A 14,708-nucleotide genomic window follows, 5' to 3' on the forward strand; every position below is an offset into this window, starting at 1 on the left:
ACTGAGGAAGATGTTGCCTTCTCGCCAAGCTGCTTGCCTATTATCCTATAGACAGCGCATTGGTCTTGGCCATGGTGAAGAGATTGGAGTGTGATTGAACTTGTTACCTGTATAAAAGACACCTGTGCACACAATCAAACAGGTGCAATTAATAAAGTTAATGATTCCAGAGTAGGAAGGCTTCTTAAACTAACAGGACTTTAAAAGCTAGAATTTTTGTTGGTTGGCAGGTGATCAAATACTTATTTCATGCAATAAAATGCAATTTAATTATTTAAAATTACACAATGTAATTTTCTGTTTTTTTATTTTTAGTTTCTGTCTCTCACAGTTGAAGTGTATCTATGATAAAATTTACGTACCTCTCCATTCTTTGAAGATGAGAAAACTAGCAAAATTGACAATGTATTAAATATTTATTTTCCCCACTGTAATGCACTGGACAATGGGAAAGCAAATTCCAAATGCCGAGAAATTGTGAAGCAAATTGCAATTTTGACATTGTTTTTAAGGAATTGTTTTTATATTGTACTAGCTGAGGAGCCCGGCGTTGCCTGGGCATAGTAAATATCTGTGGTTAGTCATAGCACCTCATGTCTCTTATTTTCCCATCGTGCCTCTCATTTTCTCCCTTACACCTCTCATTTTCTCCCTTACACCTCTCATTTTCCCCCTCACTCCTCTTATTTTCCCCCTCACTCCTCTCATTCCCCCCTAACACTTGTCATTTCAACCTCACATATGTCATTTTCCAATCACTCCACTATTTTCAGTCACTCCTCTCATTTTGCACTCACACCTTTTCATTTTCACCTCACACCCCTCATTTTCACCTCAGTATAGACATGTTTGTCATCTCCCTTATATATAGTATACACCTGTATGTCTTCTCTTGTATATAGTATATACCTGTATGTCATCTCCCCTGTAAATAGTATATACCTGCTGTATGTCATCTCCTCCTGTATATTGTATATACCCATGTGTCATCTCCTCCTGTATATATTATATACCTGTATGTCATCTCTTCTGTATATACTATATACCTGTATGTCATCTCCTGTATATAGTATATACCTGCATGTCATCTCCCCTGTATATAGTATATACCTGCTGTATGTCATCTCCTCCTCTATATACCTATGTGTCATCTCCTCTTTTATATAATATATACCTGTATGTCATCTCTTCCTGTATATAGTATATACGTGTGTCATCTCCTCCTGTATATAGTATGTACCTGTATGTCATCTCCTCCTGTATATAGTATATACGTGTGTCATCGCCTCCTGTATATAGTATGTATGTACATGTAAGTCATCTCCTCCTGTATATAGTATATACCTGTGTGTCATCTCCTCCTGTATATTTTATATACCTGTGTGTCATCTCCTCCTGTATATAGTATATACGTGTCATCTCCTCCTGTATATAGTATATACCTGTAAGTCATCTCCTCCTGTATATAGTATATACCTGTTTGTCATCTGCTCCTGTATATAGTATATACCTGTGTCATCTCCTCCTGTATATAGTATATACCTGTGTGTCATCTCCTCCTGTATATAGAATATACCTGTGTGTCATCTCTCCTGTATATAGTATATACCTGTGTGTCATCTCCTCCTGTATATAGTATATATCTGTGTGTCATCTCCTCCTGTATTAGACCGCGTTCACACGTTATTTGGTCAGTATTTTTACCTCAGTATTTGTAAGCTAAATTGGCAGCCTGATAAATCCCCAGCCAACAGGAAGCCCTCCCCCCTGGCAGTATATATTAGCTCACACATACACATAATAGACAGGTCATGTGACTGACAGCTGCCGTATTTCCTATATGGTACATTTGTTGCTCTTGTAGTTTGTCTGCTTATTAATCAGATTTTTATTTTTGAAGGATAATACCAGACTTGTGTGTGTTTTAGGGCAAGTTTCATGTGTCAAGTTGTGTGTGTTGAGTTGCATGTGGCGACATGCATGTAGAGACTTTTGTGAGATGAGTTTTGTGTGGCGACATGCGTGTAGCAACTTTTTATGTGTCGAGTTGCATGTGATAGATTAGTGTAGCAAGTTGTGTGCAGCAAGTTTTGCGCCTAGCGAGTTTTGTGCGTGGCGAGTTTTATGTGTGGTGCGTTTTGAGTATGTGCAAGTTTTGTGTGAGGCAACTCTTGCATGTTTTGCAACTTTTGTGCATGTGGCAATTTTTCCGCGTGTGCAAGTTTTGCACGTGTGGCGAGTTTTGCGTGAGCCTAGTTTTGCATGTGGCGAGTTTTGCACATGGCGAGTTTTCAGCGGCGACTTTTGTGTTTCGACTTTTATGTGGCGAGGTTGGTGTATGTGTTCAAGCACGTGGTAGTTTGTGGCGCCTTTTGTGTGTGTGTTCATATCCCCGTGTGTGGTGAGTATCCCATGTTGGGGCCCCACCTTAGCATCTGTACGATATATACTCTTTGGCGCCATCACTCTCACTCTTTAAGTCCCCCTTGTTCACATCTGGCAGCTGTCAATTTGCCTCCAACACTTTTCCTTTCACTTTTTCCCCATTATGTAGATAGGGGCAAAATTGTTTGGTGAATTGGAAAGCGCGGGGTTAAAATTTTACCTCACAACATAGCCTATGATGCTCTCAGGCTCCAGACATGTGACTGTGCAAAATTTTGTGGCTGTAGCTGCGACGCCTCCAACACTTTTCCTTTCACTTTTTCCCCATTATGTAGATAGGGGCAAAATTGTTTGGTGAATTGGAATGCGCGGGGTTAAAATTTTGCCTCACAACATAGCCTATGACGCTCTCGGGGTCCAGACGTGTGACTTTGCAAAATTTTGTGGCTGTAGCTGCGACGGTGCAGATGCCAATCCCAGACATACATACATACACTCATAAACACACACATTCAGCTTTATATATTAGATATTATGTGATAAAATTACCTCACAATATGATTCTTCTCATCAGTATGATTAAGACGATTACAAATGTGCATTTTTTTAAAATTATTTTTATGGTGAAAAGAAAAATTAGAAGTTTGAAAAGAAAAATGTTTGGGGTTGTGTTGCCATTTTCTGAGACTCATAACTTTTTTTTTCGGTTTATGGAGCTGTGTGATGATCAAAGTTTCTTTGGTACTATTCAGTAATAGATATGACATTTTGATCTATTGTTATATAACTTTTTGTGGTATTGCAGCGACTGAAAAAAATGTAATTTTGGCGTTCTTCAATTTTTTCGTTTATAGTGTTTAGCAATCGGTTTACCTATTTTTAAAAATTTTGATAGATTGAACTTCTAATAGGGGAAAAAGGAGGTGATTTCAATTTTCATGTTTTTTTATTTTTTCATATTTTGAAAACTTTTTACTTTTCACTGTGCTTGTTGGTCCCTTTAGGGGACTTGAACATGTGATTATGTGATCACTTGTGCTATATACAGCAATGCCACAATAATGCTGCATATAGTAAAAAATTGTGATCTCCTTTGAAGTCCAGCCACAGGCAAAGTTTCAAGGGAGCTACATAATAACAAGCACTGAGGTCTTCAGCAAACTCCTGGCGGTCATAGTAATCATGTCACGGGCACGCTGATGGGGGTATGGAGTGGAGCACCCCCCAGAGTTTGACAGTAGCATTTAACATGTTAACAAGCACCACACACAATTGTTACAGGCAGGTCCTGGCTGTAACACTCAGCCATTTCCTGTTGAGTATGTGGTGAGCTTTCACCATGAGCTCATCTTGTGAGCTTAGCATTCTGATCACTGCTACATCTACAGCAGATAATATAGGAGTTCTATCAAAACTACACCAAGCAGCCCAGTAAGTGATACATCTCTGGATTCAGGCTCACTTTCCAAATATTATAATGCTCTTGGATTATATAGCAAAGACATGCTGGTAGATTCTTCTTTGCGGGCATTTACTTGCCCCCTCTGTGACTTTGCCCAAGAGTAATAATAGTAATTTTATTCCTATAGCGCCAACATATTTGGCAGCACTTTACATTTTAGAGGGGACATTTACAGATAATAATTGGCATTACAGAATCAGAATCATAAGAAGGCATAGTCAAAGAGTGAGGAAAAAAGTAATTGCCCACACTTTAAGTCAAACACAGGTATTTTCAGCATGACCTGATGAGGCTTGGTGTATCTCAGTTGATCATGCTGAGAACTATTGACTCCATTCTGTCCTTGCCATTACAGAACTGGGAGAGATGAGAGTTGCAGTGTTGGAGCATCTGATGCACTGAAGATCAGTGTGAGGCAGTATCAGTTTTTGTCACTGACAACACTCTGGACCTACTACAGGTGTCAGGGTGTAAGGAGATTAATTGTATACTCTGACACCTGCAGTTATTACAGAGTGTTGTATATGACAAATGCTTCTCCCACCATGATTTTCATTGTGCCAGGTGCTCTGACAAATGCTGCTCCCACCATGATTTTCATTGTGCCAGGTGCTCTTACTCTGCAGCTCTCCTCTTCTAGCTTTGATTTGTAATGACTGGAATGAGAAGTTCTCAAAGTGATCAAGTGAGACATATCAAGTCTCACCAGATTTGATGAAAATGACTGTGTTTGACATTCTGCGCGGGGATTTGCTTCTTTTCCCCCTCTATGATGCTGTCTTCTTATTATTGGGCAGTTTCAAAGAGAGGAAAAAATAAATGCCCACCTTTCTGTTAATGCCGCCTTGATTGAAGAGGAAATTTATATATTGGGTGCTCGAAATTTCAAATGCCAATGTCAAGGCAAAAGACTGTGAAAAAAACACTTTGAACAGCTCCTCAACCCATTTTTAGTGGTGTTTACAGTAATTTTAAGTCCTCTTAAACACCTTCTTGTCTTATAGCATTAAAACATGACACTGTGATATAGCCAAAAGTATTCTTTACAATCCGTTTTAGTATTATAAAAAAAGATAACCTTTTTTCTATTATTTTTCTTTTTTTAATTGTTAGTTACAAGTGTATTCTGTGTATTTTTATTAAATTATTTTCCAGTTGACTGCTATGGAAACTGCCTACTGTTTTGGACTGTTATTTATACGTAAGGCCATTAGTATTAATAAGGTAATATTTCTAAAATCATTACTATTACTGTTTTGCACAGCATCATCGTGTGATCAGGAGCTCCAGTCTGCCCTTGAGGAAGCCAGACAACCAAAGAATGAAAATGTAGTCATTCCTGAGTGTGCAAATGGAGGGTTATACAAGCCTGTACAATGTCACCCATCCACAGGATACTGCTGGTGTGTCCTTGTAGACACTGGTCGACCCATACCAGGAACATCCACAAGGTAAAATTATTTATAATTGCTTAAAATCTGAATAGCACTAATCTACAAATTTCCTGATTAAATTAAATATAAAACCTTGAACTTTAGATTTGCTAATATATGACTAATATAAGCAGCCAAGGCATCAACTACACTATGTGAATGCAGCCATCTTCATCTTATGGTTTATCACATTCAGTGTCTACACATTGGAAAAACGGGCAGCCATCCGCCTTTATTGACAGTGTAAGGGTGCTATATACAGGCAATTTTACTTTTTCTTGTACTATCTCACAATTTCATGCAATTACTGATTTACACCCATAGAGTAGAAAATTGTTTTACGTTACAGTTAGAAATAATGTATAAAGATGTGATAGACGCTTGTTTTACTGCTCATAGACGTATCATAGTCTGCCTACTCTTCCTTGTATTATTACATTTTTCCTTACATTTACTATATTGCTACTATGTACAGTGATTCAAAACACCTTTTGTTATAGTTGCATAAAATATATTTAATAGCTATAAAACCATTATATTAAGTACATGATATTGAAAATAATAGATAGCTGCATCAGAGGCGTAGCTAGGGTTTTGGCTCAGGGGGGGCAAAGTTTCTGAGTGGGCCCCTAACCAGGTAACCTTGATTACAACTCGGTGGAGGAGAACCTCAGCAGATGACCACGCTATTACTGATGATAATCTCTATATAACGACCAACATGGATATTACCGCCATATGGTCAGTGGTAGATACTAGCCCTGCAGAACAGATCACAGCACAGTTACAGATAATGTCTTACCGCTGACATTCTTTATGATGGAGTCGTCACTTTTCCCGTCTTTACCATCTTGCCCAGACCGACATGACAACTTCTTCCAGTAACGACTCGGCTGTAGAAAATACAACAAAGACACGTTTCACTTCTCATATTCCAGCCCCATCACCATCTATTCCCAACCTGCACAAACTCCTCATCCTGCTGATACCCCAATACTGAGCCGCTGCTGCCATATGTGACCCTATTACTGCCCCTGATACCCCAATACTGAGCCGCTGCTGCCCTATGCGACCCTATTACTGCACCTGATACCCCAATACTAATCCCCACACTGTATGATGACCCTCTAGATAGCCTCCATATAGTATAAAGCACCAGATCGTCCTCAATATAGTATAATGCACCAGATTGTCCTCAATATAGTATAATGTACCAGATAGTGTTCAATATAGTATAACATAGTAACATAGTTATTAAGGTTGAAGGAAGACTCTAAGTCCATCTAGTTGAACCCATAGCCTAACCTAACATGCCCTAACATGCCCTAACATGTTAATCCAGAGGAGGCAAAAACCATGTGGCAAATGGTAAGCTCCACTTTGGGGAAAAAATTCCTTCCCAACTCCACATACGGCAATTAGACTAGTTCCCTGGATCAACGCCCTATCATGGAATCTAGTTAATATACCCTGCAACATTATACTTTTCAAGAAAGGCATTCAATCCCCTCTTAAATTTAAGTAATGAATGACTCATTAAAACATCATACGGCAGAGAGATCCATAGTCTCACTGCTCTTACAGTAAAGAACCCACATATGTTATTATGCCTAAACCTTCTTTCCTCCAGACGTAGAGGATGCCCCCTTGTCCCTGTCTCAGGTCTATGATTAAAAAGATAATCACAAAGGTCTTTGTACTGTCCCCTCATATATTTATACATTAAAATAAGATCACCCCTTAGTCTTCGTTTTTCCAAACTAAATAGCCCCAAGTGGTGTAATAACCTATCTTGGTATTGCAGACCCCCCAGTCCTCTAATAAGCTTGGTCACTCTTCTCTGCACCCGCTCCAGTTCAGCTATGTCTTTCTCATTCACTGGAGACCAGAACTGTGCACAGTATTCTAAGTGTGGTCGAACTATTCACTTGTATAGAGGTAAAATTATGTTCTCCTCATGTGCATCTATGCCTCTTTTAATGCATCCCATTATTTTATTTGTCTTTGTAGCAGCTGCCTGACACTGGCCACTAGTGTTGAGCATTCCGATACCGCAAGTATCGGGTATCGGCCGATACTTGCAGTATCGGAATTCCGATACCAAGTTCCGATACTTTTGTGGCATCGGGAATCGGTATCGGATCCATATTAATGTGTAAAATAAAGAATTAAAATAAAAAATATTGATATACTCACCTCTCCGGAGGCCCCTGGACATCACCGCTGGTAACCGGCAGCCTTCTTTGCTTAAAATGAGCGCGTTTAGGGCCTTCCATGACGTCATGGCTTCTGATTGGTCGCGTGCCGCTCATGTGACCGCCACGCGACCAATCACAAGCCGCGACGTCATTCTCTGGCCCTAAACTCCTCATTCTAGGAATTTAGGACCTGAGAATGACGTCACGGCTTGTGATTGGTCGTGTGGCGGTCACATGAGCGGCACGCGACCAATCAGAAGCCGTGACATCATGGAAGGCCCTAAACGCGCTCATTTTAAGCAAAGAAGGCTGCCGGTTACCAGTGGTGATGTCCAGGGGCCTCCGGAGAGGTAAGTATATCAATATTTTTTATTTTAAGTCTTTATTTTACACATTAATATGGATCCCAGGGCCTGAAGGAGAGTTTCCTCTCCTTCAGACCCTGGGAACCATCAGGATACCTTCCGATACTTTGTGTCCCATTGACTTGTATTGGTATCGGGTATCGGTATCGGCGATATCCGATACTTTTCGGGTATCGGCCGATACTATCCGATACCGATACTTTCAAGTATCGGACGGTATCGCTCAACACTACTGGCCACTGAATATGAGTTTGTCATCCACCCATACACCAAGGTCTTTTTTATTGACGGTTTTGCCCAGAGTTTTAGAATTAAGCGCATAGTTGTACATCTTATTACTTCTCCCCAAGTGCATGACCTTATATTTATCCCCATTAAAGCTCATTTGCCATTTATCAGCCCAAGCTTCTAGTTTACATAAATCATCCTGTAATATAAAATTGTCCTCCTCTGTATTGATTACCCTGCAGAGTTTAGTGTCATCTGCAATTATTGAAATTCTGCTCTTAATGCCCTCTACAAGGTCATTAATAAATATGTTAAAAAGAAGAGGGCCCAACACTGACCCCTGTGGTACCCCACTGCTAACCGCGACCCAGTCTGAGTGTGCTCCATTAATAACTACCCTTTGTTTCCTATCCCTGAGCCAGCTCTTAACCCACTTACACATATTTTCCCCTATCCCCATTATTCTCATTTTATGTATCAACCTTTTGTGTGCCACCATATCAAAAGCTTTTGAAAAGTCCATATACACTACGTCCACTGGGTTCCCTTGGTCCAGTCCGGAACTTACCTCTTCATAGAAGCTGATCAGATTAGTCTGACATGAACGGTCCCTAGTAAACCCGTGCTGATACTGGGTCATGAGGTTATTCCTCTTCAGATACTCCACTATAGCATCCCTTAGAATGCCCTCCAGAATGTTACCCACAGTAGAGGTTAAGCTTACTGGCCTATAATTGCCGAGTTCAGTTTTTGTCCCCTTTTTGAATATTTGCACCACATTTGCTATACGCCAGTCCTGTGGTACAGACCCTGTTATTATGGAGTCTTTAAAGATTATAAATAATGGTCTCCCCATAGGCCTACTCTATATTTTATAATGCACCCCCCATAGGCAGACTCTATAGCACAAGGCAGCACCAATAGGCAGAGTCTGTAGTATAAGGCAGCACCCCATAGGCAGACCCTGAAGTATAAAACAGCACCCCTATAGGCAGACCCTGTACTATAAAGGCAGCACCCCTATAGGCAGACCCTGTAGTATAAGACAACAACTGCATAGGCAGACCCTGTACTATAAGGCAGCACCCCTATAGGCAGACCCTGTACTATAATGCAGACCCCCACATAGGCAGACCATGTAGTATAATGCAGACCCCCCCAAAGGCAGACCCTGCAGTATAAGGCAGACCCCCCCATAGGCAGACCCTGTAGTATTAGGTAAACCCCCACATAGGCAGACCCTGTAGCATTAGGCAGACCCCCACAGGCAGACCCGGTAGTATTAGGCAGACCCCCCATAGGCAGACCCTGTAGTATTAGGCAGACCCCCATAGGCAGACCCTGTAGTATTAGGCAGACCCCCTCCCATAGGCAGACCTGTAGTATTTGGAAGACCCCCCATAGGCAGACCCTGTAGTATTAGGCAGACCCTCCCATTGGCAGACCCTGTAGTATTACGCAGACCCCCCATAGGCAGACCATGTAGTATTAGGCAGACCCCCAAATAGGCAGATCCTGTAGTATTAGGCAGACCCCCTCCCATAGGCAGACCCTGTAGTATTAGGCAGACCTCCCCCATAGGCAGACCCTGTAGTATTAGGCAGACCCCCCATAGGCAGACCCTGCAGAATAAGGATAAGGCAGACACCCCATAGGCAGACCCTGTAGTATTAGGCAGACCCCCTCCCATAGGCATACCCTGTAGTATTAGGCAGACCCCCCATAGGCAGACCCTGTAGTGTTAGGCAGACCCCCATAGGCAGACCCTGTAGTATTAGGCAGACCCCCTATAGGCAGACCCTGTAGTATTAGGCAGCACCCCATAGGCAGATTCTGTAGTATAAAGGCAGCACCCCTATAGGCAGACCCTGTAGTATAAGACAACAACCCCATAGGCAGACCCTGTACTATAAGGCAGCACCCCTATAGGCAGACCCTGTACTATAAGGCAGACCCCCACATAGGCAGACCATGTAGTATAATGCAGACCCCCCAAAGGCAGACCCTGCAATATAAGGCAGACCCCCCATAGGCAGACACTGTAATATAAGGCAGACCCCCACAGGCAGACCCGGTAGTATTAGGCAGACCCCCCATAGGCAGACCCTGTAGTATTAGGCAGACCCCCATAGGCAGACCCTGTAGTATTAGGCAGACCCCCTCCCAGAGGCAGACCCTGTAGTATTAGGAAGACCCCCCATAGGCAGACCCTGTAGTATTAGGCAGACCCTCCCATTGGCAGACCCTGTAGTATTACGCAGACCCCCCATAGGCAGACCCTGTAGTATTAGGCAGACCCCCAAATAGGCAGATCCTGTAGTATTAGGCAGACCCCCTCCCATAGGCAGACCCTGTAGTATGAGGCAGACCTCCCCTGTTATGATAAGATAATTCAGTACCACAATGGACATAGAGGTCAGAGCACATACAGTGACCTGACAATAACCCCAAAACATAGAACGAGCTCTGAGACGTGGGAACTCTGCTGACCGCAATCCCTAATCCTCTCCAACCACACTAGAGGCAGCCGTGGATTGCGCCTAAAGCTCCCTATGCAACTCGGCACAGCCTGAGAAACGAGCTAGCCTGAAGATAGAAAATAAGCCTACCTTGCCTCAGAGAAATACCCCAAAGGAAAAGGCAGCCCCCACATATAATGACTGTGAGTTAAGATGAAAAGACAAACGTAGAGATGAAATAGATTTAGCAAAGTGAGGCCCGACTTTCTGAACAGAGCGAGGATAGGAAAGGTAACTTTGCGGTCAACACATAACCCTACAAAAACCCACGCAAAGGGGGCAAAAAGACCCTCCGTACCGAACTAACGGCACGGAGGTACACCCTCTGCGTCCCAGAGCTTCCAGCAAGCGGGAAAAAACAAATAGACAAGCTGGACAGAAAAAACAGCAAACAAAATAGCAAAGCAGAACTTAGCTATGAAGAGCAGCAGGCCACAGGAACGATCCAGGAGGAAACAGGTCCAATACTAGAACATTGACTGGAGGCCAGGATCAAAGCACTAGGTGGAGTTAAATAGAGCAGCACCTAACGACTTCACCACATCACCTGAGGAAGGAAACTCAGAAGCCGCAGTACCACTTTCCTCCACCAACGGAAGCTCACAGAGAGAATCAGCCGAAGTACCACTTGTGACCACATGAGGGAGCTCTGCCACAGAATTCACAACACTCCCCCATAGGCATACCCTGTAGTATTAGGCAGACCCCCCATAGGCAGACCCTGTAGTGTTAGGCAGACCCCCCATAGGCAGACCCTGTAGTATTAGGCAGCCCCCCCTCATAAGCAGACCCTGAAGTATTAGGCAGACCCCCCATAGGCAGACCATGTAGTATTAGGCAGACCCCCTATAGGCAGACCCTGTAGTATTAGGCAGCACCCCATAGGCAGATTCTGTAGTATAAGGCAGCACCCCTATAGGCAGACCCTGTACTATAAAGGCAGCACCCTTATAGGCAGACCCTGTAGTATAAGACAACAACCCCATAGGCAGACCCTGTACTATAAGGCAGCACCCCTATAGGCAGATCCTGTATTATAAGGCAGACCCCCACATAGGCAGACCATGTAGTATAATGCAGACCCCCCCAAAGGCAGACCCTGCAGTATAAGGCAGACCCCCCATAGGCAGACACTGTAATATAAGGCAGACCCACCATAGGCAGACCCTGTAGTATTAGGTAAACCCCCACATAGGCAGACCCTGTAGCATTAGGCAGACCCCCACAGGCAGACCCGGTAGTATTAGGCAGACCCCCCATAGGCAGACCCTGTAGAATTAGGCAGACCCCCATAGGCAGACCATGTAGTATTAGGCAGACCCCCTCCCATAGGCAGACCCTGTAGTATTAGGAAGACCCCCCATAGGCAGACCCTGTAGTATTACGCAGACCCCCCATAGGCAGACCCTGTAGTATTAGGCAGACCCCCAAATAGGCAGATCCTGTAGTATTAGGCAGACCCCCTCCCATAGGCAGACCCTGTAGTATTAGGCAGACCTCCCCCATAGGCATACCCTGTAGTATTAGGCAGACCCCCATAGGCAGACCCTGTAGTGTTAGGCAGACCCCCCATAGGCAGACCCTGTAGTATTAGGCAGCCCCCCTCATAAGCAGACCCTGTAGTGTTAGGCAGACGCCCCATAGGCAGACCCTGTAGTATTAGGCAGCCCCCCTCATAAGCAGACCCTGTAGTGTTAGGCAGACGCCCCATAGGCAGACCCTGTAGTATTAGGCAGACCCCCATAGGCAGATTCTGTAGTATAAGGCAGCACCTCTTAAAAAAATAAATACTTCTCTTCTTCCTGGTTCCTGCGCTGCTCTGAGCTCCCGCTCGTCTCAGCGCCGGGCAGCGACGCATCGTGCCCCTTGCCTCAGACGCTGACAGGGGGATGATGGGGAAGGAGCGCAGCATCCCTTCCCTCATCATTGCGATCAGTTGTATCGGCTAAATGCTGATACAGCTGATCTTCCGATGACGGCGGGAGGCCCACTGCTGGCACCAGGCCCCCCGCCTGCTCAGGGGCCCCATAGTGGCTGGCGGCAGAGCAGGGAGATCGATTCTCCCTGCTCTGCATCAGAAGGTAAGAGTTACAGTAGCGTAGCTCCGGGTGGGCCCCCTCTGAGAACCGAGCCCGGGGTGCCCGCACCCTCTGCCCCCCGGTAGCTACGCTACTGAGCTGCATACAATATATTTTGATCAAATCAGATGCCTCCCTGGTGGCATTGCATGATTGATAAGTATCTGCTTCTATTTTTTATCATTTTGGACATAAAGAAATGGATATTGAAAATCATAAGCGCATTGGTCATCAAAGGAAACTTGGGGGGTGATATAAACCTTTTTTCACCATATTTTCATTTTTATAACATGAAAAAGAATACATATTAAGCATATTTTAAACTTTACTCTTTGGCCTGAACTATGGGGCTGGGAGAGGATCGTTAAATTTCCATATGTAAAAATGTTCTTACAGATTTCCTTTTCAGAAGTGCTCCATCTGTACATTAATCTGTGTATTACAGATAATGACTAACTATTTCCCTTGAAAAGGGGTGGGCAATTAATTTTCCTAAGGAGCCACATGAGAGACCATGTGTCACGCATGCGCCCAGACTGGTTGGCACGGGCATACGGGGGGGTGGCCCCACTGGACCACAGACCAAACTTCCCTGGAAGGGGCGTAACTAAGTAGCTTCCTAGGTGTTCGCTGGAGCCTCTGATGGTGAGGTCAGACTTGTGCAATAGGAAGCTACCAGGTGCCACTCCAGGGTGATGTCCGGCTGTGGCTGCTGATCCCACTAAGGAACGGAGCGGGCACGGCTGGCACTCTGGCTGACAGGCGGGCACGGCTGGGACACAGGCAGGCAGATGGGTACAACAGACACTAGCAGGCAGGCGGACACGGCTGGCTCTCTGGTAGGCAGGCGGGTACGGCTGGAACATAGGAAGAACCGGTAAGGACCGGTCTGCAGGCAGGTATGTGAAACAGGTTGAAACCTGTTCAGACAGGAGGACTAAGTAACAAGTAGAGAAAGACCGCAAGAGCGGATGCAGAGCGAAAGCACAAGAGCTAGAATCAAGAACAGAAACGCAGGAGGCTGAGTACGAGTAGAAGGTGGAGCAAAGAGAAGAGAAGGCGAAGGCAGAGCCAAGGGTGGAGATGCTGGAGGCGGAGCCAAGGGCGGAGATGCTGGAGGCTGAGCCAAGAGCGGAGACGCTGGAGGCGGAGCCAAGAGCGGAGACGGAGCCAAGAGCGGAGACGCTGGAGGCGGAGCCAAGAGCAGAGACGCTGGAGGCGGAGCCAAGAGCGGAGATGCTGGAGGCGGAGCCAAGAGCGGAGACGCTGGAGGCGGAGCCAAGAGCGGAGACGGAGCCAAGTGAAGAAACGCAGGAGGCGGAGCCAGGTAGAACCGCAAAGAGCGGAGCCAGATAGAACCGCAAAGAGCGAAGCCACAGAGCAAAGCCACAGAGTGCGAAGCAAGATCAGAGTGCAGAGCAGAGAGCAAAGCCACAGAGTGTAAAGCAAGGTCAGAGTGCAGAGCAAAGTTACAGAGAGCAGAGCTGAGGGAAAAGCTGAGAGAAACAGAAGCACAGGTTGTGGTAGAACTGAGCAAAGAGAAGCAGAGCCACAGACAGTAGCGAACAGAGCAGAAAAGGCAAACCAAGACAGATATAAACAGACAGTGGAATATGACTAGACTAAGACAGAGTCAGGAACAAGACAAGACACAGACAAAGACACAAGCCAGGGTATGATGCCCCTCTGGGTGGCAGACAAAGGCCAGGGTACGAAGCCCCGCTGGGTGGCTACACAAGACAGAGACCAGGGTACTAAGCCCCACTGGGTGGCTACACAGGACACAGACCAGGGTACAACTCTCCCCTGGGTGGCAGACAAGAGAGAGTAAACGAGACAGGACCTGGCACCACAGCAGCTAAGAACTGACTGAGGGAGTAAGATTGTGTGAGACATGTGAGGCCATGCTGTGATGCCAGCAGAGTTGTTACAGTACCCCCCCTTTACGGCCCCTCTTCTTCAAGCCCGCTAGAAGAACTTGTAGAAGAAGGATAGGAGCACACATAGTCCAGGCCAACATGACATCTTCAGGGTAGAATA

General features: G+C 44.9%; 1 protein-coding gene across 3 annotated transcripts in view; it reads left to right on the plus strand.

Annotated features, from left to right (window-relative positions):
• Positions 1-14,708, plus strand: part of SMOC2 (SPARC related modular calcium binding 2) — a 642,212-nt gene that overhangs the window by 347,346 nt on the left and 280,158 nt on the right. For all 3 annotated transcript variants that reach the window (XM_069769272.1, XM_069769273.1, XM_069769271.1), the window contains exon 8: positions 5,112-5,298. In XM_069769272.1, the coding sequence (XP_069625373.1) occupies positions 5,112-5,298 (187 nt within the window). The remainder of the gene's footprint in view (positions 1-5,111; positions 5,299-14,708) is intronic.

Source organism: Ranitomeya imitator, chromosome 5, assembly GCF_032444005.1.
Source record: "Ranitomeya imitator isolate aRanImi1 chromosome 5, aRanImi1.pri, whole genome shotgun sequence".
Classification (NCBI taxonomy): domain Eukaryota; kingdom Metazoa; phylum Chordata; class Amphibia; order Anura; family Dendrobatidae; genus Ranitomeya; species Ranitomeya imitator.